Source organism: Centruroides sculpturatus, unplaced genomic scaffold (assembly GCF_000671375.1).
Source record: "Centruroides sculpturatus isolate CEXI.00-Female unplaced genomic scaffold, Cexi_2.0 scaffold782, whole genome shotgun sequence".
In the NCBI taxonomy this organism is placed as follows: domain Eukaryota; kingdom Metazoa; phylum Arthropoda; class Arachnida; order Scorpiones; family Buthidae; genus Centruroides; species Centruroides sculpturatus.
The window spans coordinates 289,787-316,894 of NW_019384980.1; the positions used below are offsets into that span (position 1 = coordinate 289,787).

The 27,108-nt window shown below is 31.1% G+C and overlaps 2 protein-coding genes across 3 annotated transcripts; one reads left to right on the top strand and one right to left on the bottom strand.

Moving 5' to 3' along the window:
• Positions 1 to 2,134: 2,134 nt before the first annotated feature.
• LOC111632780 (normal mucosa of esophagus-specific gene 1 protein-like) lies at positions 2,135 to 12,211 on the bottom strand. Of its 2 annotated transcripts, none has more exons than XM_023377301.1 (5): positions 12,113 to 12,211; positions 3,553 to 3,666; positions 2,949 to 3,037; positions 2,689 to 2,746; positions 2,135 to 2,314 (listed from the first exon to the last, which is right to left on the bottom strand). In XM_023377301.1, the coding sequence occupies exons 2-5, from the start codon at positions 3,652 to 3,654 to the stop codon at positions 2,231 to 2,233; spliced, it is 333 nt and encodes a 110-aa protein (XP_023233069.1). In that variant the 5' UTR covers positions 3,655 to 3,666; positions 12,113 to 12,211; the 3' UTR covers positions 2,135 to 2,230. The 2 variants fall into 2 exon arrangements, with proteins under 2 accessions (XP_023233069.1, XP_023233070.1); XM_023377302.1 differs by lacking the exons at positions 2,135 to 2,314; positions 2,689 to 2,746; positions 2,949 to 3,037; positions 3,553 to 3,666 and adding exons at positions 8,255 to 8,434; positions 8,809 to 8,866; positions 9,069 to 9,157; positions 9,673 to 9,786 and having other exon boundaries at positions 12,113 to 12,176.
• A 6,877-nt stretch (positions 12,212 to 19,088) lies between these two features.
• Positions 19,089 to 20,638, top strand: LOC111632771 (normal mucosa of esophagus-specific gene 1 protein-like). Its single transcript, XM_023377291.1, has 4 exons — positions 19,089 to 19,224; positions 19,736 to 19,824; positions 20,027 to 20,084; positions 20,459 to 20,638. The coding sequence occupies exons 1-4, from the start codon at positions 19,123 to 19,125 to the stop codon at positions 20,540 to 20,542; spliced, it is 333 nt and encodes a 110-aa protein (XP_023233059.1). The 5' UTR covers positions 19,089 to 19,122; the 3' UTR covers positions 20,543 to 20,638.
• The last annotated feature ends 6,470 nt before the right edge of the window (positions 20,639 to 27,108 follow it).

Consider the following 27,108-nt stretch of genomic DNA (forward strand, 5'->3'; position numbering starts at 1 on the left):
GGAAGAAGGCTCGTCGTCGTCTTCCGCTTCGTTTCCAGTGATTCGGGTGCTCCCGAAAGATGTCGAGGAGAGCGGAGAGTGCACCAAACGGGTGGTTGTCATTACTCCCGACGATAGCGCCTCGACTGTGGTCGACTACCTGGGACTGCGGTACCCGGAAGTTGCAGAATGGACGGTGGAGTGTCGAGGGGAGTCCAAAGTGATCGTCGAAACATCCGTCAAGCAGAAGAAACCTTGGTGGAAAAGGCTCTTCTTCTGCTGCGTAAAATGAAAATTTTCTCTTCCGAGGTCACTTTCACCCACGTCCACTTTTCACCGGATATGACTCTGCCACCCGAATACGACTTTGTCACCCGGAAATGACGTTTCACCCGGCTACGACTTAATTTACTGGACTTGACATTTCATCCCGGATTGGTTTTTTTTCGCTTTGAATTGACGGACAGACATTTCTGCACTGGTTTTGTTCAACTTCGATTAGATTAAAGTCCATAGAACAACGACAGTCTGATTATCTGCAATGTGACAAGCAAAACATAAAACAAAACATTATGTTACCAGTTTAAAGACTCTGTTAATCGTCTATAAACGGACAAGGCAACTTATACTGTACGGACATTCAAACTGTATTTAAACCGGTGTTCGACTGTCATTGTGGTCAGTATACGTCCGAACCAGAATTAAAATTACTTCAACAATTAAATTTGTACATCGAATTGTCTGAAGTGTATTTAAACTTTCATATTTAATAAACTTTAATGTGAAATTTAATTTTTAAGATTGCATATTTATCAAAATAAATATTAAAGTTGCACAATTTTAGATTTATTGAAACGTTTCTACTTTTATCAATATTTATTTCCGACCCTGTCGTCGTTTAGGTTTACAATAACGTGAATATTTTTAATATAAAAACGGACGATAAAGTAATTAAATAGTATACGATGAATTTGACAATATAATAGGTGTTTGTTCGGGAATTCACAAACAAAACTGCTGTCGCGCATTTACGGCGCCGAATTAGTCAATTCCGTAGCAAAAAGGCCGTTCTGCTGTAACGCAGTCACAGCGCCAAGTGGAAAATTCACTGATACAGAAATCAAAATTGCCGATTTCTCCGTCTTTTAAGCGTCTGTAGTAAATGTGAATATTTCGTTCGAAAGATACTTCTTTTCTTAGGTAACGTGCAAAATTTCAGGCTATTCTATAGAGGAGTTGCCGAAATATAAGCAGTTGAAAAGTGCAAAGATCTGCATAAAAGCCGTAACTTTTCTCTTTCTCATTCATTTGGCGGTGCAGATGGTACTAGACAAAGAACACCACTGGGTCTAGAGAGCTCAAATTTTAAACTTAAGCCTTTCTCGTCATCAGTGAGGTGCTGGCGAAACTTGTGAGTGGATAGGTCAAAGTTGGCGGGGTCCTATCCCTCGCTTTTATCGCTTCTTAGGATAAAATTGCATCCGGACAAATGTTGTTGTTCAGAATAACGCAAGCTGAAATTTATGCAAATTCAACTTTTTTGTAACGATCACACTAACGGCATATTAAAAGCATTCGGATTAGTACAGAAGACTACATATTAATTAATTTACATTATAAAATCTGCAAATAAAACATATTGATTTATTTTTCTTTTAAGATTTTTATATTATTTTAATTTAAAGGACATCATCTATTTATGTGCATGCAAGTGAAATCTCTAAAACTTCTACTATTTTTATCCTCTCCAAGTGAAATTTTCTTTCGTTGCTCTTTATGTTACAACAAACAGCGGACTGCTTTATTTGAAAAAATAAATATTAGCAGGTAGTTTTCAATTTCTTCATAATTTTAAATCTCTAGATTTTCATAAAAAATATTTCGTCATGCTTAACATACAATTTCTAGTATATTGCAATACAGTAAATAAGGAAATATAGTACATTTTAAATACAATTTATGTATGTTTAAATTATTTTTTGTGATTATAATTTATTATTTTTATAGTAATTTTCATTTACCATTTAAAGCTATAATAGTATTATAGACTCATTTTAAATGATTCTTGAAAAATCCGATTTAATAATTAGTTCAGAAACTTACATTCAAAACATTTAATTTATTACATACATTTTTTAAGCATTAAAATATCACATGTTTATTATTCAGTTGAAAATTCAGATAAAACTGTACAAAATAAGTCGAACAAATGTCGATAAAATTGACAAATTTCTAATTTGTTTCAATGTAATTATTTTGGTTTGTAAGGCCCAATAATCTTGCGAAGTTCATCCAATTGGGGATTTCGTTCCCATTTTTGCTTGATCGTAATCAGCTGCAAAACATATGTTTAATTAAAATTTATTTTTCGATAGTTTTAAAAAGTCATTTTGTTCGTAATATCTGTTTAATAATAATACAATTTTCACATTTTTAATTCACTTTTTTCATTCGTATTATTTTTTCAACAGGAAAATTGTAGGTCTTACAATCTTCTAATTATCGTGTTAATCTAATTTATACTCTAAAAGTGGTATTTGAAACTATGACTTTTTTAATAGAGAATTGATATTAAATATATATAAAGTAGCTATTATACAGGAAAAGTCCTGTTATTTCTATAACAGGACTTTTCTAAATAAACTGCTTTTGATACAGTTAATAAATAAAACTTATTAATACAAATAAAAATCCATATTAAAATCCTACCTTCTGTGGTTTCTCGGGATCCACCAATTCCCATCTCGGATAGCCTCCTTTTACAAATCTGTAATTTTATATTACAATAAATACGTTATTTAATTTATAATTCTACACATTTCTAATTATCAATGCCAAAAGTAAATATAAATTAAGACATAAGAATAAAAAATATATATATTTAACCTAATAAACATTTCGTATATTTAAAAGACAAACGTTCAATTCATTTAATGTAAAAATTTGACATTTTATGAAACGTCACATACCTTGCATCTAAGTTGTAAAATAAATGATATAAAACCGAAGAGACCATTCCAGTCGTAGCGGCTGCTGTAATAAAAACCAATGGAACAAGCTGTAAAAAATCAAACAAGTCATTTACTTTTTATTCAAGCAATTTGTCATAAATATTTCTCTAATTAATCATATAGGAAATACAGCATTAACGAGTTACTACGATACGAATTAAAATTTAATTGTTTATTACCAGTTTGTGTTAGAAAAATAAAAAGTATTAACGTCGGTTACTAATATTAAAAAGTCCCAAATACTATTAATTGATAAGAGAAAAGAGCATCGATTGCCCATCACTTGCACAATGTGATTATTTACAATTACTTTTATGACTGCATTGTGAAAAGCATGGTTTAATATAGTTATTAAATACATATTTATATGTTTATCATAATTTAACGATTTTCTGCAAATAACTTTAATACATTCTAACGACAAGTAAAAAAAGTATTCTCGTTTTCTTTTTACTTGGATCATTTAAAAATGTTTAGGAATAAATATCGAGTTTAATAAATATTTTAAAATGTAGCAAGTTACTTTTCAATTATTATCTTATAAATAAACTAAAATACATACCTCTGGATGTGTTCTCATTGTGCGCAAAGAAAATAACTTTCTCAAACTGTCCATTAAGGAATCCCGTCCGGGGTAAGTACCACGAAACTTTTCGAAACCCATTTCTACTTTATTCTATAATTAAAAAGTGTATTGGAAATTATCTTATCGTCAACAAAACAATTCTTATGTTTAATATACTTCAATTACCTACGTAAATTTTAAAATTAAACTTTTTATAATGTAAAAAGCCTAAATTCAACGTTTATTTACGAATCTGAACTATGTAAACTGTTCCTATTCAAGGAAAAATTAGAGGAAAGTCTGTTGTCAAAAACACTTTAATTTCGAGTTGGCTAGGTTCTAATTATAAATCGCCATCTTGGTTACAAATCGTACTGCCAGCGAAAGACATAATTCAGAAAGTCGCGATGCCTCAGCCTGTCTTAAAAAGCAATAAAGCGTGAAGCGCGTGTCATTAAAGCTTTTTTAAATCGCGATAAAATTTTTTCGCGCGGTAAAAAATTTTGAAGAAATTTGGGGACCTAAAAAAACATTTCAAAATTTCAAAAAATATTCGTAACGCTATGTAACTTGCCCGAGATATCTCAGGTTGTTCTTCTCATTAGTCGCAATCGACACAATTCAAAACTATTGATTCGTGCTCGCGATGTAGAGTTTGAGAAATGTATATGGTAAGTGTCAAAACTGTTAACTGCAAGGAATATATACATAAATAAGCTTCAAAGAAAACTTTTAACTCACTTAGGATTTTGATTTTTTTTTATGTTTAATTTTTTTTTTTTTTGCATTTGATTAAATAGATATATAGGAATCAGCAGCGCTGCAAACCATGAAAAAAAGGGCAAATGCTCTAAAAAAAGAAAGGGTGTATCGTAAATCATGTAAGAAACTTCAAACTATGATCTATTTAACTGTATTATTATTTCAGTAAGTATATTTTATGATGGGTCTGATTTTCGGATACTCAAGCGTTAGTAATGTCAACAAACACACAAAATTAAATTTTTATATAAAATGCAAAATGTGTATTAACAAAAGTTTCCAATTATCAAAGTGAAACCACCTTTATGGAGTAAAAATAAGAAAACAAATAAGTTACTAGTAAATAAGAAAAATGTTCGGATATTGTGTGACACTATTTATTAAAAACGGAGTGATCGTAGGTAGAAATATCATGCGACTTTGAAGTATATTTTCATTGCACGAAAACATGAACATTGTCGTAATTTTTTCGTCCGATGGTTCTTTTTAATTTTTAATATTTGAAGAGATGTTCGNTAATGGAGTCATCAGCTATTCTTCACGTTACGATTCTGACTGTCAGAAGCCCGGGAGCAACTTGCATTACAAATCGAATTTCTAGTGTAAGTTATTTCCTCTTCTATTTTGTCTAACAAATGGCTTCACACATCTAGAATGAGATTTATAATTCTCTCTTAATGTAAAAAAAATATATCAATCACTCAATAGATCTCATTATCTTTGTTATAGTTCAGAGCGTAATTGTCCCTACGATGTATAAGCTTTTATCTATAAACTTCGGACACTTAATTTAAGAAAACTTTAATTTTATTAATATATTATAGCTTGTCGCTGACGTAAATTACAAAGGGCAAAGGGATATAAAATTTAAAGTTACTATATTCGAAGTTTATTTTTTTTACGGGTGGTGATAAAATCGAAATTTTTATTCAATTTTAAACGAGATGATCATCTCAAAACACGAGAATATTAGGTTTTTACCCACATTAACGTGGCAACTCAACAATAAAACTCAGTGTACTAACAAATTGTCGGAGTTTTATTGTTGCGAGCGGTCGTTGATTGTTATTGCGAACGGTTGGATTTTTAGTTCGTGCTGTCAAGATTTTCTCTTTTCGAGTGTTTTTCTCAGTTTCGTTTCGTTTGCGTCGATTTTATCGGTAAGTATGGACTACGATGTTTCTAATTTTACGTATTTTTGAACATTGTTAAGCCGAATATCACAATTAGTGGCAATGATTTTCCGACCAATCTCTATTTCCATAACAATTGATCGGTCTTGACAGAGACGAAACGAATTATATATCGAACATTAAAATTACTATATTTAACAGAGATTTTATTATAATGTTCATTTGTGACTTTTTGTTTATATGTTTAAAATGATTTTTTTCATTAGAAATCTTACAATTTACATAAAATGAAATTAACAAAACCAATGATTTTCATAATAGTCGTTTGTTTCTTTTGCAGAATGGATAATTTCAAGGAATTAAAGAAGTGGCGCACTTCGGCAGATGGTGAGAAGGAAGAAGGCTCGTCGTCGTCTTCCGCTTCGTTTCCAGTGATTCGGGTGCTCCCGAAAGATGTCGAGGAGAGCGGAGAGTGCACCAAACGGGTGGTTGTCATTACTCCCGACGATAGCGCCTCGACTGTGGTCGACTACCTGGGACTGCGGTACCCGGAAGTTGCAGAATGGACGGTGGAGTGTCGAGGGGAGTCCAAAGTGATGGTCGAAACATCCGTCAAGCAGAAGAAACCTTGGTGGAAAAGGCTCTTCTTCTGCTGCGTAAAATGAAAATTTTCTCTTCCGAGGTCACTTTTCACCGGATATGACTCTGCTACCCGAATACGACTTTGTCACCCGGAAATGACGTTTCACCCGGCTACGACTTAATTTACTGGACTTGACATTTCATCCCGGATTGGTTTTTTTTCGCTTTGAATTGACGGACAGACATTTCTGCACTGGTTTTGTTCAACTTCGATTAGATTAAAGTCCATAGAACAACGACAGTCTGATTATCTGCAATGTGACAAGCAAAACATAAAACAAAACATTATGTTACCAGTTTAAAGACTCTGTTAATCGTCTATAAACGGACAAGGCAACTTATACTGTACGGACATTCAAACTGTATTTAAACCGGTGTTCGACTGTCATTGTGGTCAGTATACGTCCGAACCAGAATTAAAATTACTTCAACAATTAAATTTGTACATCGAATTGTCTGAAGTGTATTTAAACTTTCATATTTAATAAACTTTAATGTGAAATTTAATTTTTAAGATTGCATATTTATCAAAATAAATATTAAAGTTGCACAATTTTAGATTTATTGAAACGTTTCTACTTTTATCAATATTTATTTCCGACCCTGTCGTCGTTTAGGTTTACAATAACGTGAATATTTTTAATATAAAAACGGACGATAAAGTAATTAAATAGTATACGATGAATTTGACAATATAATAGGTGTTTGTTCGGGAATTCACAAACAAAACTGCTGTCGCGCATTTACGGCGCCGAATTAGTCAATTCCGTAGCAAAAAGGCCGTTCTGCTGTAACGCAGTCACAGCGCCAAGTGGAAAATTCACTGATACAGAAATCAAAATTGCCGATTTCTCCGTCTTTTAAGCGTCTGTAGTAAATGTGAATATTTCGTTCGAAAGATACTTCTTTTCTTAGGTAACGTGCAAAATTTCAGGCTATTCTATAGAGGAGTTGCCGAAATATAAGCAGTTGAAAAGTGCAAAGATCTGCATAAAAGCCGTAACTTTTCTCTTTCTCATTCATTTGGCGGTGCAGATGGTACTAGACAAAGAACACCACTGGGTCTAGAGAGCTCAAATTTTAAACTTAAGCCTTTCTCGTCATCAGTGAGGTGCTGGCGAAACTTGTGAGTGGATAGGTCAAAGTTGGCGGGGTCCTATCCCTCGCTTTTATCGCTTCTTAGGATAAAATTGCATCCGGACAAATGTTGTTGTTCAGAATAACGCAAGCTGAAATTTATGCAAATTCAACTTTTTTGTAACGATCACACTAACGGCATATTAAAAGCATTCGGATTAGTACAGAAGACTACATATTAATTAATTTACATTATAAAATCTGCAAATAAAACATATTGATTTATTTTTCTTTTAAGATTTTTTCGAAAATGAAACATGTAAATATTATTGTATATTTGTGTTTTATAAATATAATTAGATCAAATGTGTTTAGATGAAAATAAAATTACAAACTGCAACAAAATATTCAATAATCTGTACAGAACAATCGATATAGAAAGATAAGAAAAAATTAGGCAACACAATCGTGTTATTTTTCCTCTAAGACTTGATAATTGCAAGCAGGTCACACGAGTTCAAAAAAATTCGCCATCTTTCCAATGGAGTGTTTACTTAAAATGTAGTGGATAAAGAAATTTTATTTAAAAAATTTTAATATTATTTTAATTTAAAGGACATCATCTATTTATGTGCATGCAAGTGAAATCTCTAAAACTTCTACTATTTTTATCCTCTCCAAGTGAAATTTTCTTTCGTTGCTCTTTATGTTACAACAAACAGCGGACTGCTTTATTTGAAAAAATAAATATTAGCAGGTAGTTTTCAATTTCTTCATAATTTTAAATCTCTAGATTTTCATAAAAAATATTTCGTCATGCTTAACATACAATTTCTAGTATATTGCAATACAGTAAATAAGGAAATATAGTACATTTTAAATACAATTTATGTATGTTTAAATTATTTTTTGTGATTATAATTTATTATTTTTATAGTAATTTTCATTTACCATTTAAAGCTATAATAGTATTATAGACTCATTTTAAATGATTCTTGAAAAATCCGATTTAATAATTAGTTCAGAAACTTACATTCAAAACATTTAATTTATTACATACATTTTTTAAGCATTAAAATATCACATGTTTATTATTCAGTTGAAAATTCAGATAAAACTGTACAAAATAAGTCGAACAAATGTCGATAAAATTGACAAATTTCTAATTTGTTTCAATGTAATTATTTTGGTTTGTAAGGCCCAATAATCTTGCGAAGTTCATCCAATTGGGGATTTCGTTCCCATTTTTGCTTGATCGTAATCAGCTGCAAAACATATGTTTAATTAAAATTTATTTTTCGATAGTTTTAAAAAGTCATTTTGTTCGTAATATCTGTTTAATAATAATACAATTTTCACATTTTTAATTCACTTTTTTCATTCGTATTATTTTTTCAACAGGAAAATTGTAGGTCTTACAATCTTCTAATTATCGTGTTAATCTAATTTATACTCTAAAAGTGGTATTTGAAACTATGACTTTTTTAATAGAGAATTGATATTAAATATATATAAAGTAGCTATTATACAGGAAAAGTCCTGTTATTTCTATAACAGGACTTTTCTAAATAAACTGCTTTTGATACAGTTAATAAATAAAACTTATTAATACAAATAAAAATCCATATTAAAATCCTACCTTCTGTGGTTTCTCGGGATCCACCAATTCCCATCTCGGATAGCCTCCTTTTACAAATCTGTAATTTTATATTACAATAAATACGTTATTTAATTTATAATTCTACACATTTCTAATTATCAATGCCAAAAGTAAATATAAATTAAGACATAAGAATAAAAAATATATATATTTAACCTAATAAACATTTCGTATATTTAAAAGACAAACGTTCAATTCATTTAATGTAAAAATTTGACATTTTATGAAACGTCACATACCTTGCATCTAAGTTGTAAAATAAATGATATAAAACCGAAGAGACCATTCCAGTCGTAGCGGCTGCTGTAATAAAAACCAATGGAACAAGCTGTAAAAAATCAAACAAGTCATTTACTTTTTATTCAAGCAATTTGTCATAAATATTTCTCTAATTAATCATATAGGAAATACAGCATTAACGAGTTACTACGATACGAATTAAAATTTAATTGTTTATTACCAGTTTGTGTTAGAAAAATAAAAAGTATTAACGTCGGTTACTAATATTAAAAAGTCCCAAATACTATTAATTGATAAGAGAAAAGAGCATCGATTGCCCATCACTTGCACAATGTGATTATTTACAATTACTTTTATGACTGCATTGTGAAAAGCATGGTTTAATATAGTTATTAAATACATATTTATATGTTTATCATAATTTAACGATTTTCTGCAAATAACTTTAATACATTCTAACGACAAGTAAAAAAAGTATTCTCGTTTTCTTTTTACTTGGATCATTTAAAAATGTTTAGGAATAAATATCGAGTTTAATAAATATTTTAAAATGTAGCAAGTTACTTTTCAATTATTATCTTATAAATAAACTAAAATACATACCTCTGGATGTGTTCTCATTGTGCGCAAAGAAAATAACTTTCTCAAACTGTCCATTAAGGGATCCCGTCCGGGGTAAGTACCACGAAACTTTTCAAAACCCATTTCTACTTTATTCTATAATTAAAAAGTGTATTGAAAATTAACTTATTGTCAACAAAACAATTCTTATGTCTAATATACAGTACTTCAATTACCCACGTAAATTTTAAAATTAAACTTTTTCTAATGTATAAAGCCTAAATTCAACGTTTATTTACGAATGTGAACTATGTAAACTGTCCCTATTCAAGGAAAAACTAGAGGAAAGTCTGTTGTCAAAAACACTTTAATTTCGAGTTGGCTAGGTTCTAATTATAAATCGCCATCTTGGTTACAAATCGTACTGCCAGCGAAAGACATAATTCAGAAAGTCGCGATGCCTCAGCCTGTCTTAAAAAGCAATAAAGCGTGAAGCGCGTGTCATTAAAGCTTTTTTAAAATCGCGATAAAATTTTTTAGCGCGGTAAAAAATTTTGAAGAAATTTGGGGACCTAAAAAAACATTCCAAAATTTCAAAAAATATTCGTAACGCTATGTAACTTGCCCGAGATATCTCAGGTTGTTCTTCTCATTAGTCGCAATCGACACAATTCAAAACTATTGATTCGTGCTCGCGATGTAGAGTTTGAGAAATGTATATGGTAAGTGTCAAAACTGTTAACTGCAAGGAATATATACATAAATAAGCTTCAAAGAAAACTTTTAACTCACTTAGGATTTTGATTTTTTTTTATGTTTAATTTTTTTTTTTTTTGCATTTGATTAAATAGATATATAGGAATCAGCAGCGCTGCAAACCATGAAAAAAAGGGCAAATGCTCTAAAAAAAGAAAGGGTGTATCGTAAATCATGTAAGAAACTTCAAACTATGATCTATTTAACTGTATTATTATTTCAGTAAGTATATTTTATGATGGGTCTGATTTTCGGATACTCAAGCGTTAGTAATGTCAACAAACACACAAAATTAAATTTTTATATAAAATGCAAAATGTGTATTAACAAAAGTTTTCAATTATTAAAGTGAAACCACCTTTATGGAATAAAAATAAGAAAACAAATAAGTTACTAGTAAATAAGAAAAATGTTCGGATATTGTGTGACACTATTTATTAAAAACGGAGTGATCGTAGGTAGAAATATCATGCGACTTTGAAGTATATTTTCATTGCACGAAAACATGAACATTGTCGTAATTTTTTCGTCCGATGTTTCGTTTTTATTTCTTAATATTTGAAGAGATGTTCGCTGATTAAAAAGGTTCCTTCTGGTGACAATATTTTACAGTCATAAGGGAAATAAACGAAAAAATCATCGACGGAAAAATTACGAATTATGACTGGAATATTGTCACCAGGGACCTTTTAAATTTGCATTTTCTAGCGCTCACTTCTTGTGGATAAAAGGCCGAAACACCTCCGAGGAGGTACACATAGTAACAAGAAAGACGTTCGTATAACACCAGTTCCGATATTAGAAAATCTTTGTGTTTTTAAAAGGACTTTTTTAAACTTTTTGGGGGCTAGTAGCCTAGAAAGGAAGGTCGGTCGCCGGAAATGTATTGTCCAGAACGCAGAAGTAAAAATGGCGATTCCTGTTTCGGCAAACTTGTCTTCAAATATTAAAATAGATATTGTCATTTTGATCACATAGAAAAGGCTTTACTAACGCTCTGCTTCAATTAAATGTTCTTCACAGTCTGAAAAGTTATTTGACTGTTCAAATCCAACCAAATCTGGGATAGTGACATTTCGGCACCTCCGGAAACTTTTCTATCGACACAAGTAATACTATAACTCAATTCTAAGACTCATGAAATGGAATATTTAAGTTTTTGAAAAAGATGAAAAAATGAAATAATAAATTGTTATTCATTTGCAGAAAATACGTTAATACGTTTATCGTTCGAATTGTCTCCAGCAGAAATTGACTGCAGAGAGTTGCTGTTTAGAAAGTATTTAGAGAATTAAAGTTACGTACGAAAGTGTGCTTGGTGCTTGTTAACTGATAGCTTTTACTGCTTCTTTCTGTTATGAAATTCGTGCTAAATGCACGATTTTCTAATGACTAATTTAATCGGAGATATTTTCAATGTAATTACTAAATTATAAAAATTTAGAAATATTCCAAGATATTTTTGAACGTAAAACAAAAAACAAAACGCGAAAACAATTACAATTACTTTTGTTTATTAATGTGATTAATTGATATTAGATTTCTCTGGAGTCGTCTGGATTCAACGTACTGTACAGAATGTATTCGCTATGATCGTATAACATTTGTATGAAAATTTTGAAATATCTGCTAGAAAATGACTGTTAATTTTACGTTTTTGTTTCTATTGCGAATACATTAAAAAAGAGTTAAACTATATTTTTATTGTATAATTATATTAACTTACGATAGAAATTCATCTTTTCTCTTTCGAAATATCTGAAATTAACTTCGCTTTAATTGAAATCGCTCCAACACTCGTGGAAAATCTATTCTCAACATTTATTTTTTGCGCAACAATAAAAAACTCTCTTACGGAAAGATGATCGCAGCGCGTGCTAAGCATTACGTATGTGAAAGTAATTTTGCTTTTGGCTCTTCCACACGTGGCCAGTTCATCGATAATGTGTCAACCCGAGCAGCGTAGAGTAAATTTGTTTAAACGACAACCGGTCGAAATTTTATATTGAAAAACACTGGCTGCTTTACAGAAATTTTTACATCACCACAATCGTTGCACTAACACAATGAGCAAAGTTCCATCTTTTTTCAAATTCGATAGCGAAATTGGCAATTTTTTTTTCTGTAATTTTTTGCCAACGCGTGCCAAATATTGCTAAATGGCCAAATAGCTTCACAAGTTTCATTAATGATGCGGCAATCCATCGATCTACCCATTCGAAATGCAAGAGCTTGGCAAAGTAGTAGTATAATAATGTCTGTTCTGCCACAAAAATTTAGTCTTAAAAATTAAATAAATTTATTCAAAATTAATAGTAAAATTCACTGAATTTAAACAAAAATTAAAACTGATGAAATCTCGTTGATTTCTAGTGTTATTTATTTAAAGTGATTTATTACAAAAAAAGTAAACATAAAAAAAGTCAAACAAACTCAATAATATGAGCTTTATACATATTCCCACAATCTCTCATACCCCTGTATACAAATTTAAAATTACTCATCTCATATAAATCTTCATTCTCTAATTTTTTATTGAATTGATCGGGAAGAAAAACTTGAAATTCATTCAATTTTCTATCCCTAAGAACTACTAATTTTTTATCATCAAAGCGAGTGGATATTGTTTTAATATAATCAATTGGATATTCGTAATCAATTTGTAACTCGTTTAATTTCTTTGTTGGAGTATTTTGAAGTTTATCAATATGATTTAGTTTTTTCAATGTCTCCATTTATATAGGAAAACAATTAATCAGTATAAATTATAAATAATGAAATAAAATATCTTAAAGGTTTTTGAATGATTTCCTTTTTGAACGGATTTTTTTCTATAGTTTTAACTGCAATTATATTTCTTATATTGAATGGAATAGTTTCATTTATGACTAAAAGGTTATATTCTTCCTCATTTTTAACAGAAAATGCTAATGTTTCATTGATAAATATACCCGCAGATAAAGAAGATATTGAAAAATTACATCTAAAATAAATCTTACTAATGAAACCATTAGACTCTGATATATAATGTGTACAATATTTATTTAAATGACTATCACTAATAAGAAGATCGCCTAAGGTTAAATGACATTTTACATCTTCTGCTGGTTTTTGTAAATGCCGATAATCTCTTAACATTGATTTCGAGGCATTTGCGGTTCATAATGAAAATATCTGTTTAAAGCATTGTTCTGGGAGTTTAGGTTTTTAACAGAACATTCTAAAGAGTTTAGTAAAACTAATTTTTATAATGAGTCTATTTTTTAAGAAATTTAACAGTTAGACAAAAAATTAGCGAGTTTTGACAATTATTTGCATGGTTTATATCTACCATATGGGAAACAAAATTTTAGGGAGTAGGCACGAAGTGATAGGTTTTACAAGATACTATATAACTTATTTCTGAAATATGAATAATTTAAAATCGGCAAAACTGAAGGGTTTCAGCAACAAAAGTTCAGCAAAATTCATTTTTATAATGAATCTATTATTTTAAAAAAAAATTAACAGTTAGACATAAGAATTCGGCAATTATTTTGTAGAATTTATATCTATCATATAAAAAACAAAATATTAAGGAATTACAATCAGAGGTTCGTTTTATTGGAGTCTAATATTCTTTAAACTCTTTCTTTATTATATTTAAATAAATACTCGTTAATATAAATTTAAATGTATAGAAATTAATTAAAATATATTTAAAACTAATGTAATTGTACATACTTTAATATATAACTAATACAGATAGTGTTACAATTTTATTATGTTTTTAGTTAACTTATTTACTTAAGTTGTTTTTAAAATAAATTGCCTTATTGTTGTAAAATTTATTCTTAAAGTTTGTTGACATATAATCAGAGTTTCATTTCATAAATTTAATATCTTTAGAGTTTATCACTTAAATAAATATTATTTCAAAGAAATTATGGTTTAGTATAAAACATATAGTAATTCAAAGTTTAATGAGTTGGTTTGATCAGCAGTATAAATTTGATTTGAAAAAAGGCACTATTTTATTATTATTATTATTATTATTATGATTATTGCTACTGTACAATTTGAGTTAAATTCTTAAACTTTATTATCTTTTTCTTTTAATTCATTTTAGTAACTAATTTTAAAAAAACACAGGTTTCGTTTCAATTCAATTACAATATAAATTTTAAAAATTATATTTTTGAGTTTCCGTCAAATGAATAAATTATTTTTTACAAATTAAAAGACAAAGTCGTTCTAACGACTTTGTCTTTTAATTTGTAAAAAATTATATTTTTATAGATTTCTGTTAAATTTAAGTATAAATACACCCAGTAGAATCAATGATCATTTGCAAGCTTTCACATTATGTAGACAAATTGGGTTTGCAGCAAGACATAAAAACGATTTTGGGAAGATAGACTTTTATAATCGATTTATTATTTTTGATAATTTATCACCATGAGATAAAAAAATCTGTTACATTTGGAAATTTCTTACACGGCTGTATTTATCTTATTAAAAATATAAATTTGGATATTGGGAATGTTTTTGAATTTTGGATATTGGGAAAANAACGACGACAGGGTCGGAAATAAATATTGATAAAAGTAGAAACGTTTCAATAAATCTAAAATTGTGCAACTTTAATATTTATTTTGATAAATATGCAATCTTAAAAATTAAATTTCACATTAAAGTTTATTAAATATGAAAGTTTAAATACACTTCAGACAATTCGATGTACAAATTTAATTGTTGAAGTAATTTTAATTCTGGTTCGGACGTATACTGACCACAATGACAGTCGAACACCGGTTTAAATACAGTTTGAATGTCCGTACAGTATAAGTTGCCTTGTCCGTTTATAGACGATTAACAGAGTCTTTAAACTGGTAACATAATGTTTTGTTTTATGTTTTGCTTGTCACATTGCAGATAATCAGACTGTCGTTGTTCTATGGACTTTAATCTAATCGAAGTTGAACAAAACCAGTGCAGAAATGTCTGTCCGTCAATTCAAAGCGAAAAAAAACCAATCCGGGATGAAATGTCAAGTCCAGTAAATTAAGTCGTAGCCGGGTGAAACGTCATTTCCGGGTGACAAAGTCGTATTCGGGTAGCAGAGTCATATCCGGTGAAAAGTGACCTCGGAAGAGAAAATTTTCATTTTACGCAGCAGAAGAAGAGCCTTTTCCACCAAGGTTTCTTCTGCTTGACGGATGTTTCGACCATCACTTTGGACTCCCCTCGACACTCCACCGTCCATTCTGCAACTTCCGGGTACCGCAGTCCCAGGTAGTCGACCACAGTCGAGGCGCTATCGTCGGGAGTAATGACAACCACCCGTTTGGTGCACTCTCCGCTCTCCTCGACATCTTTCGGGAGCACCCGAATCACTGGAAACGAAGCGGAAGACGACGACGAGCCTTCTTCCTTCTCACCATCTGCCGAAGTGCGCCACTTCTTTAATTCCTTGAAATTATCCATTCTGCAAAAGAAACAAACGACTATTATGAAAATCATTGGTTTTGTTAATTTCATTTTATGTAAATTGTAAGATTTCTAATGAAAAAAATCATTTTAAACATATAAACAAAAAGTCACAAATGAACATTATAATAAAATCTCTGTTAAATATAGTAATTTTAATGTTCGATATATAATTCGTTTCGAGACCGATCAATTGTTATGGAAATAGAGATTGGTCGGAAAATCATTGCCACTAATTGTGATATTCGGCTTAAGAATGTTCAAAAATACGTAAAATTAGAAACATCGTAGTCTATACTTACCGATAAAATCGACGTAAACGAAACGAAACTGAGAAAAACACTCGAAACGAGAAAATTCTGACAGCACGAACTAAAAATCCAACCGTTCGCAATAACAATCAACGACCGCTGGCAACAATAAAACTCCGACAATTTGTTACTACACAGAGTTTTATTGTTGCGTTGCCACGTTAATGTGGGTAAAAACCTAATATTCTCGTGTTTTGAGATGATCATCTCGTTTAAAGATGAATAAAAATTTCGATTTTATCACCAGCCGGAAAAGAATAAACCCAAATTTTATATCCCTTTGTAATTTACGTGAGCGACAAGCTATAATCTATTAATAAAATTAAACTAAGTTTATAGATAAAAGCTTATACATCGTAGGGACAATTACGCTCTGAACTATAACAAAGATAATGAGATCTATTGAGTGATTGATATATTTTTTTTACATTAAGAGAGAATTATAAATTTCATTCTAGATGTGTAAAGCCATTTGTTAGACAAAATAGAAGAGGAAATAACTTACACTAGAAATTCGATTTGTAATGCAAGTTGCTCCCGGGCTTCTGACAGTCAGAATCGTAACGTGAAGAATAGCTGATGACTCCATTATTCAGTTATGAGTGTAACTGATAACCGAAACTTAGGCACTGTTGCCCGCGCCCATTGCTTACTCTGTATTCAAATTGGCCTGTCCAACTAGGCAAATTTCCATCGAAAACTAACTTTCAACACGAGGCAGGAATCTCGGCGGTCTTGTAAAGTGACGTTTGAGTATGGTGTAGACATTGATAGAAAGTAAATACAGTAATTAGTTTTACTCGTAATTGTATGTAGATGCTTGACTTACACATAAGAGCATATTAGTGTACTGTATCTGATTATTTTCTCATATAAAATCTGTATTGTGATATCTTTGCAACTTCCGCCACGTTTCTTTTCCAAGCGTCTTAAAGCCACATTTAGTGTCGGTTTAATTAAGTACAGCTGACGATAAGTTTAAGTCAGGATGACAACAATTACAGTACTTAAGCTGAAAAAAGATTCGAAAAGAATTGGAATCGATAAGACGAACTGATTCGTAGAAATAACTTGAGCACGAGTAATCCCCCCACCAAAGAAGGGTGGGCGTAGGGGCTCAGGCACCTTACAAAGTAACAGAAAAAGGAACGCTAGTGAATTTTCCAGAAGTATTTTCTTATCAAAATGCATTTATTTTTATTTATATCGTGTCGTGTGTTCAGTTTTTATATTAGTTATCAATTATCCGTCAAATAAGGTGGAACTTTTACTGAATTCTCATAAAAACATGTTTTATCCGGTCAATTCGGCTGCCCCAGAGATAAGAATTACAACCAGGAATGTTGAAATGGAATAAATTTAGAAACACGACGAATATTCTGTTTTATATGTTAAGAGCGATTAGCGAAAGCGATGTTCTATTCTTGGCATATATTTTCGAAAATTTTAGCATTAATAATAATAATAATAATAATAGTTTAAAAATATTTTTAATTATAATTTAAAATGATTCAAAACTAGTTTATAATGTTTTTATAAATATTTATTTGTTTAAAAAATTATAACAACGACATTTCAGTCTTCGTTAATGAAATCTTTTATTTTCGATTTAAAATTAATGGAGCCTAAAGCTACTTTACTTAAGCTGCAGGAGGTCGCTTCAAGCAATTTCCGCTTTGGTGAAAAACACTTGTATGCCTCGGCTACTCGTTATTGTTGTTGGGCTCTTTGTATACGTTGTTTTAAACGAATAAAATTATTTAATTAAACACGACGCGTAATTGTCGACGAAACTGTAAAATAACGGAGGCAGTCGCTCAAGAAAATACCACATTGCGTAAAACTGTAAACAGCAACAACAGAACGCCAGCCGTTAGTAATAAATCGGAAAATATTTATGTCCGAACAGAAGATTATGTGGACAACTACGTTTCTAATTTCTTCGATAACCAGTTTAACAGAATTTCGTATATGACAAACTCCATTTGACACATAGTACTGTACATATTATACGTATAATTTATGGTGGTAGTAGCCATCTTAACTTGTCTTTGGCATTGTAAACCTCGCTGCTTAGACAGGTTTACAGCTGCAGCTGCTAAGTTAACTTAAAGCGAAATAGATTAACTGTCTTTTAACAAAAAGGCTTTTCTAGTTAACGCGACCATTGTTCATTGTTCACATGCGTTTCTAGAATGTTCTCTTTTGTGTTTTCCCTAATGGCTTATGTAGTGACGAAATGTTGCTTAGAGTGGTGTTAAACCCATCGGGGAAGGACGGACAAAAGCACTTACCCCGCGTTTCTTTATGCAGCGCTCGACATGCGCCTTACAGCGACACACTCAAACTGGTTTGTAATTGGCCAACTCTTCTCGTGACGTCATTTGCTACACTCTCGCTGCATAAAGAAACGAAAAGATACTGTATATACCGGTGGAACCGTGAATACGAGTCACTTGTGAAAGATCTTCTTCCTGTGCAGGACTACGCATATAGATTTCAACGAAAAGATCGTCAACGAAGGCTGACTGCATCGTCGCCACCATCCACCATTTCCACACAACAGGTATCAATTCACTTCGTTTCTTCTATATATCTCTTATAGGCTATCTGTTTTTTTGGTTTTAAGATAGGCTAAGGCATCGCGACTTTCTGAATTATGTTTTTCGCTGGCAGTACGATTTGTAACGAGGATGGCGATTTATAACTAGAACCTAGCCAACTCGAAATTAAAGTGTTTTTGACAACAGACTTTCCTCTAGTTTTTCCTTGAATAGGGACAGTTTACATAGTTCACATTCGTAAATAAACGTTGAATTTAGGCTTTATACATTAGAAAAAGTTTAATTTTAAAATTTACGTGGGTAATTGAAGTACTGTATATTAGACATAAGAATTGTTTTGTTGACAATAAGTTAATTTTCAATACACTTTTTAATTATAGAATAAAGTAGAAATGGGTTTTGAAAAGTTTCGTGGTACTTACCCCGGACGGGATCCCTTAATGGACAGTTTGAGAAAGTTATTTTCTTTGCGCACAATGAGAACACATCCAGAGGTATGTATTTTAGTTTATTTATAAGATAATAATTGAAAAGTAACTTGCTACATTTTAAAATATTTATTAAACTCGATATTTATTCCTAAACATTTTTAAATGATCCAAGTAAAAAGAAAACGAGAATACTTTTTTTACTTGTAGTTAGAATGTATTAAAGTTATTTGTAGAAATTATGATAAACATATAAATATGTATTTATTAAGTATATTAATCCGTGCTTTTCACAATGCTATCATAAAAGTAATTGCAAATAATCACATTGTGCAAGTGATGGGCAATCGATGCTCTTTTCTTTTATCAATTAATAGTATTTGGGACTTGTTAAAATTAATAACCGACGTTAATACTTTTTATTTTTCTAATACAAACTGGTAATAAACAATTAAATTTTAAATCGTATCGTAGTAACTCGTTAATGCTGTATTTCCTATATGATTAATTAGAGAAATAATTATGACAAATTGCTTGAATAATAAGAAAAGTAAATGACTTGTTTGATTTTTTACAGCTTGTTCCATTAGTTTTTATTACAGCAGCCGCTACGACTGGAATGGTCTCTTCGGTTTTATATCATTTATTTTACAACTTAGATGCAAGGTATGTGACGTTTCATAAAATGTCAAATTTTTACATTAAATGAATTGAACGTTTGTCTTTTAAATATACGAAATGTTTATTAGGTTAAATATATATATTTTTTATTCTTATGTCTTAATTTATATTTACTTTTGGCATTGATAATTAGAAATGTGTAGAATTATAAATTAAATAACGTATTTATTGTAATATAAAATTACAGATTTGTAAAAGGAGGCTATCCGAGATGGGAATTGGTGGATCCCGAGAAACCACAGAAGGTAGGATTTTAATATGGATTTTTATTTGTATTAATAAGTTTTATTTATTAACTGTATCAAAAGCAGTTTATTTAGAAAAGTCCTGTTATAGAAATAACAGGACTTTTCCTGTATAATAGCTACTTTATATATATTTAATATCAATTCTCTATTAAAAAAGTCATAGTTTCAAATACCACTTTTAGAGTATAAATTAGATTAACACGATAATTAGAAGATTGTAAGACCTACAATTTTCCTGTTGAAAAAATAATACGAATGAAAAAAGTGAATTAAAAATGTGAAAATTGTATTATTATTAAACAGATATTACGAACAAAATGACTTTTTAAAACTATCGAAAAATAAATTTTAATTAAACATATGTTTTGCAGCTGATTACGATCAAGCAAAAATGGGAACGAAATCCCCAATTGGATGAACTTCGCAAGATTATTGGGCCTTACAAACCAAAATAATTACATTGAAACAAATTAGAAATTTGTCAATTTTATCGACATTTGTTCGACTTATTTTGTACAGTTTTATCTGAATTTTCAACTGAATAATAAACATGTGATATTTTAATGCTTAAAAAATGTATGTAATAAATTAAATGTTTTGAATGTAAGTTTCTGAACTAATTATTAAATCGGATTTTTCAAGAATCATTTAAAATGAGTCTATAATACTATTATAGCTTTAAATGGTAAATGAAAATTACTATAAAAATAATAAATTATAATCACAAAAAATAATTTAAACATACATAAATTGTATTTAAAATGTACTATATTTCCTTATTTACTGTATTGCAATATACTAGAAATTGTATGTTAAGCATGACGAAATATTTTTTATGAAAATCTAGAGATTTAAAATTATGAAGAAATTGAAAACTACCTGCTAATATTTATTTTTTCAAATAAAGCAGTCCGCTGTTTGTTGTAACATAAAGAGCAACGAAAGAAAATTTCACTTGGAGAGGATAAAAATAGTAGAAGTTTTAGAGATTTCACTTGCATGCACATAAATAGATGATGTCCTTTAAATTAAAATAATATTAAAATTTTTTAAATAAAATTTCTTTATCCACTACATTTTAAGTAAACACTCCATTGGAAAGATGGCGAATTTTTTGAACTCGTGTCACCTGCTTGCAATTATCAAGTCCTACAGGAAAAATAACACGTTTGTGTAGCCTAATTTTTTCTCATCTTTCTATATCGATTGTTCTGTACAGATTATTGAATATTTTGTTGCAGTTTTTAAATTTATTTTCGTCTAAACACATTTGATCCAATTATATTTGTAAAACACAAATTTACAATAATATTTACATGTCTCATTTTCGAAAAAATCTTTAAATCAATATGTTTTATTTGCGGATTTCATAATGTAAATTAATATGCAGTCTTCTGTACTAATCCGAATGCTTTCAATATGCTGTTAGTGTAATCGTTACAAAAAAGTTGAATTTGCATAAATTTGAGCTTTTGTTATTCTGAACAACAACATTTGTCCGGATGCAATTTTATTTTAAGAAGCGATAAAAGCAAGGGATAGGACTTCGCCAAGTTTGACCTATCCACTCACAAGTTTCACCAGCACCTCACTGATGACGAGAAAGGCTTAAGTTTAAAATTTGAGCTCTCTAGACCCAGTGGTGTTCTTTGTCTAGTACCATCTGCACCGCCAAATGAATGAGAAAGAGAAAAGTTACGGCTTTTATGCAGATCTTTGCACTTTTCAACTGCTTATATTTCGGCAACTCCTCTATAGAAAAGCCTGAAATTTTGCACGTTACCTAAGAAAAGAAGTATCTTTCGAACGAGATATTCACATTTACTACAGACGTTTAAAACACGAAGAAATCGGCAATTTTGATTTCTGCATCAGTGAATTTTCCACTTGTCGCTGTGACTGCGTTACTGCAGAACTGCATTTTTGCTACGGAATTAACTAATTCGGCGCCGTAAATGCGCGACAGCAGTTTTGTTTTAAATTCCCGAACAAACACCAATTATATTCTTCAGTTCATCATACTCTATTTAATTACTTTATCGTCCGTTTCTATTAAAAATATTCACGTTATTGTAAACCAAAACGATGACAGGGATGGAAATAAATATTGATAAAAGTAGAAACGTTTTAATAAATCTAATAGTGTGCAACTTTAATATTTATTTTGATAAATATGCAATGTTAAAAATTCAATTTTACGTTAAAATTTATTAAATATGAAAGTTTATATACACTTCAGACAATTTGATGTACAAACTTAATTGTTGAAGTAATTTTAATTCTGGTTCGGATGTATACTGACTATAATGACAGTCGAACACCGGTTTAAATACAGTTTGAATGTCCGTACAGTATAAGTTGCCTTGTCCGTTTATAGACGATTAACAGTGTCTTTAAACTGGTAACATAAGCACTGCTTTATGTTTTGCTTGTCACTTTACAGATCATCAGACTGTCGTTGTTCTATGCACTTTAATCTAATCGAAGTTGAACAACCAGTGCAGAAATGTCTGTCCGTGAATTCAAAGCGAAAAAAACCAATCCGGGATGAAATGTCAAGTCCAGTAAATTAAGTCGTAGCCGGGTGAAACGTCATTTCCGGGTGACAAAGTCGTATTCGGGTAGCAGAGTCATATCCGGTGAAAAGTGGACGTGGGTGAAAGTGACCTCGGAAGAGAAAATTTTCATTTTACGCAGCAGAAGAAGAGCCTTTTCCACCAAGGTTTCTTCTGCTTGACGGATGTTTCCACGATCACTTTGGACTCCCCTCGACACTCCACCGTCCATTCTGCAACTTCCGGGTATCGCAGTCCCAGGTAGTCGACCACAGTCGAGGCGCTATCGTCGGGAGTAATGACAACCACCCGTTTGGTGCACTCTCCGCTCTCCTCGACATCTTTCGGGAGCACCCGAATCACTGGAAACGAAGCGGAAGACGACGACGAGCCTTCTTCCTTCCCACCATCTGCCGAGGTGCGCCACTTCTTTAATTCCTTGAAATTATCCATTCTGCAAAAGAAAGAAACGACTATTATGAAAATCATTGGTTTTGTTAATTTAATTTTATGTAAATTGTAAGATTTCTAATGAAAAAATCATTTTAAAAATATCGTCTTAATTATAAGAAAAAGTCACAAATGAATATTATAATAAAATCTCTGTTAAATATAGTAATTTTAATGTTCGATATATAATTCGTTTCGAGACCGATCAATTGTTATGGAAATAGAGATTGGTCGGAAAATCATTGCCACTAATTGTGATATTCGGCTTAAGAATGTTCAAAAATACGTAAAATTAGAAACATCGTAGTCTATACTTACCGATAAAATCGACGTAAACGAAACGAAACTGAGAAAAACACTCGAAACGAGAAAATTCTGACAGCACGAACTAAAAATCCAACCGTTCGCAATAACAATCAACGACCGCTGGCAACAATAAAACTCCGACAATTTGTTACTACACAGAGTTTTATTGTTGCGTTGCCACGTTAATGTGGGTAAAAACCTAATATTCTCGTGTTTTGAGATGATCATCTCGTTTAAAGATGAATAAAAATTTCGATTTTATCACCAGCCGGAAAAGAATAAACCCAAATTTTATATCCCTTTGTAATTTACGTGAGCGACAAGCTATAATCTATTAATAAAATTAAACTAAGTTTATAGATAAAAGCTTATACATCGTAGGGACAATTACGCTCTGAACTATAACAAAGATAATGAGATCTATTGAGTGATTGATATATTTTTTTTACATTAAGAGAGAATTATAAATTTCATTCTAGATGTGTAAAGCCATTTGTTAGACAAAATAGAAGAGGAAATAACTTACACTAGAAATTCGATTTGTAATGCAAGTTGCTCCCGGGCTTCTGACAGTCAGAATCGTAACGTGAAGAATAGCTGATGACTCCATTATTCAGTTATGAGTGTAACTGATAACCGAAACTTAGGCACTGTTGCCCGCGCCCATTGCTTACTCTGTATTCAAATTGGCCTGTCCAACTAGGCAAATTTCCATCGAAAACTAACTTTCAACACGAGGCAGGAATCTCGGCGGTCTTGTAAAGTGACGTTTGAGTATGGTGTAGACATTGATAGAAAGTAAATACAGTAATTAGTTTTACTCGTAATTGTATGTAGATGCTTGACTTACACATAAGAGCATATTAGTGTACTGTATCTGATTATTTTCTCATATAAAATCTGTATTGTGATATCTTTGCAACTTCCGCCACGTTTCTTTTCCAAGCGTCTTAAAGCCACATTTAGTGTCGGTTTAATTAAGTACAGCTGACGATAAGTTTAAGTCAGGATGACAACAATTACAGTACTTAAGCTGAAAAAAGATTCGAAAAGAATTGGAATCGATAAGACGAATTGATTCGTAGAAATAACTTGAGCACGAGTAATCCTTCACCAAAGGAAGTGGGCGTAGGGGCTCAGCACCTTACAAAGTAACAGAAAAAGGAACGCTAGTGAATTTTCCAGAAGTGTTTTCTTATCAAAATTTATTTATTTTTATTTATATCGTGTCGTGTGTTCAGTTTTTATATTAGTTATCAATTATCCGTTAAATAAGGTGGAACTTTTACTAAATTCTCATAAAATCTTGTTTTATCCGGTCAATTCGGCTGCCCCAGAGATAAGAATTACAACCAGGAATGTTGAAATGGAATAAATTTAGAAACACGAGCAATATTCTGTTTTATATGTTAAAAGCAATCAGCGAAAAGCGATGTTCTATTATTGGCATATATTTTCGAAAATTTTAGCATTAATAATAATAATAATAAAAATAGTTTTAAAATACTTTTAAATTATAATTTAAAATGATTCAAAACTAGTTTATAATGTTTTTATAAATATTTATTTGTTTAAAAAATTATAACAACGACATTTCAGTCTTCGTTCGGAATTCAAAGCATTTTTAATGATTAATGAAATCTTTTATTTTCGATTTTAAAGTTAATGGAGCGTACAACTACTTTAGTTAAGCTGCAGGAGGTCGCTTCAAGCAATTTTTGCTTTGGTGAGAAACACTTGTATGTTTCGGCTACTCGTTATTGTTGTTGGGCTCTTTGTATACGTTGTTTTAAACGAATTAAATTATTTAATTAAAAACGACGCGTAATTGTCGACGAAACTGTAAAATATTGGAGACAGTCGATCAAGAAAATACCACATTGCGTAAAACTGTAAACAGCAACAATAGAACGCCAGTCGTTACTAATAAATAGGAAAATATTTATGTCCGAACAGAAGATTATGTGGAAATCTACGTTTCTAATTTCTTCGGTAATCAGTTTAACAGAACTTCGTATGTGACAAACTCCATTTGACACATAGTACATATTATACGTATAATTTATGGTGGTAGCCATCTTAACTTGTCTTTGGCGTTGTAAATCTCGCTGCTTAGACAGGTTTCCAGCTGCAGCTGCTAACTTAAGTTAAAGCGAAATNATGTGACAAACTCCATTTGACACATAGTACATATTATACGTATAATTTATGGTGGTAGCCATCTTAACTTGTCTTTGGCGTTGTAAACCTCGCTGCTTAGACAGGTTTACAGCTGCAGCTGCTAACTTAACTCAAAGCGAAATAGATTAACTGTCTTTTAACAAAGAGGCTTTTCTAGTTAACGCGACCATTGTTCATTGTTCACATGCATTTCTAGAATGTTCTGTTTTGTGTTTTTCCTAATGCTTTTGTATTTTACGAAATGTTGCTTAGAGGGGTAATAAACCCAGCGGGGGAGGACAGACAAAAGCACTTACCCCGCGTTTCTTTATGCAGCGTTCGAGATGCGCTTTACAGCGACACACTGAAACCGGTTTGTAATTGGCCAACTCTTCTCGTGACGTCATTTGCTACACTCTCGCTGCATAAAGAAACGAAAGAATACTGTATATACCGGTGGAACCGTGAATACAAGTCACTTGTGAAAGACCTTCTTCCTGTGTAGGACTACGTATATAGATTTCAACGAAAAGAACGCCAACGAAGACTGATTGCATCGTCGCCACTATCCACAATTTCCACACAACAGGTATCAATTCACTTCGTTTCTTCTATATATCTTTTATATCTGTTTTCTTGGTTTTAAGACAGGCTAAGGCATCGCGACTTTCTGAATTATGTCTTTCGCTGGCAGTACGATTTGTAACCAAGATGGCGATTTATAACTAGTACCTAGCGAACTCGAAATTAAAGTGTTTTTGACAACAGACTTTCCTCTACTTTTTCCTTGAATAGGAACAGTTAACATAGATCAGATTTGAAAATAAACGTAGAATTTAGGCTTTATACATTACAAAAAGTTTAATTTTAAAATTTATGTAGGTAATTCAAATATATTAGACATAAATGTTTTGTTGACAATAAGTTAATTTTAGTGTACTTGTCTCACGACTTCCGCTTCCTCCCATCCAATCAGGGATCCTTGGGCCTGCGCCATCTGGGCCAATATTGGATCCCTGATTGGATGGGAGGAAGCGGAAGTCGTGAGAGAAGTACACTCACCAACTTTGGCGAAGACGGCCGAAAAAATGGAGATATATAGGAGCAAACTTAAAGACGGATGCATTAATGCTAGGGATGTGGAGGGTCTTCCCTCGGCTTGGAAATTTGCCGTTAAGAAGCTTTCAAGTAGCGCATCAACTGAAATATGATAATTATTTGATTTAAAGGAAACTTAGTATTAATGTGTAGTCGTTGTAGTATATTATTTATTATCTGATATCGTTTACAATTTATTTTTTATTTTTATTAATTGATATGTTATCAGTTTATTGATATTTTTGAACTTATTGTTCCATTTTGATGTATTCCATTTTCGTATATTCTAGCCTGATGATGATCCGTTAAGTGGATCGAAAACTTTCGATTTTAATAAAACTCCCTCAGCAAGCAATAAGGTGTTGGTTACGTTATTTGTTTATTTTTGCTGGGTACGATTGTATTCAATGTTATTAATATAGTTTTTAAAAAATACTCTTATATAATCTTAG

Bases quoted from the DNA above. Each gene is read 5' to 3' on its own strand.
- LOC111632771 (XM_023377291.1), top strand. From the start codon at position 19,123: ATGGGTTTTGAAAAGTTTCGTGGTACTTACCCCGGACGGGATCCCTTA. The intron at 19,825-20,026 runs GTATGTGACGTT...ATAAAATTACAG, and splicing joins TTTTACAACTTAGATGCAAG to ATTTGTAAAAGGAGGCTATC. The intron at 20,085-20,458 runs GTAGGATTTTAA...TATGTTTTGCAG, and splicing joins ATCCCGAGAAACCACAGAAG to CTGATTACGATCAAGCAAAA.
- LOC111632780 (XM_023377301.1), bottom strand. From the start codon at position 3,654: ATGGGTTTCGAAAAGTTTCGTGGTACTTACCCCGGACGGGATTCCTTA. The intron at 2,747-2,948 runs GTATGTGACGTT...ATAAAATTACAG, and splicing joins TTTTACAACTTAGATGCAAG to ATTTGTAAAAGGAGGCTATC. The intron at 2,315-2,688 runs GTAGGATTTTAA...TATGTTTTGCAG, and splicing joins ATCCCGAGAAACCACAGAAG to CTGATTACGATCAAGCAAAA.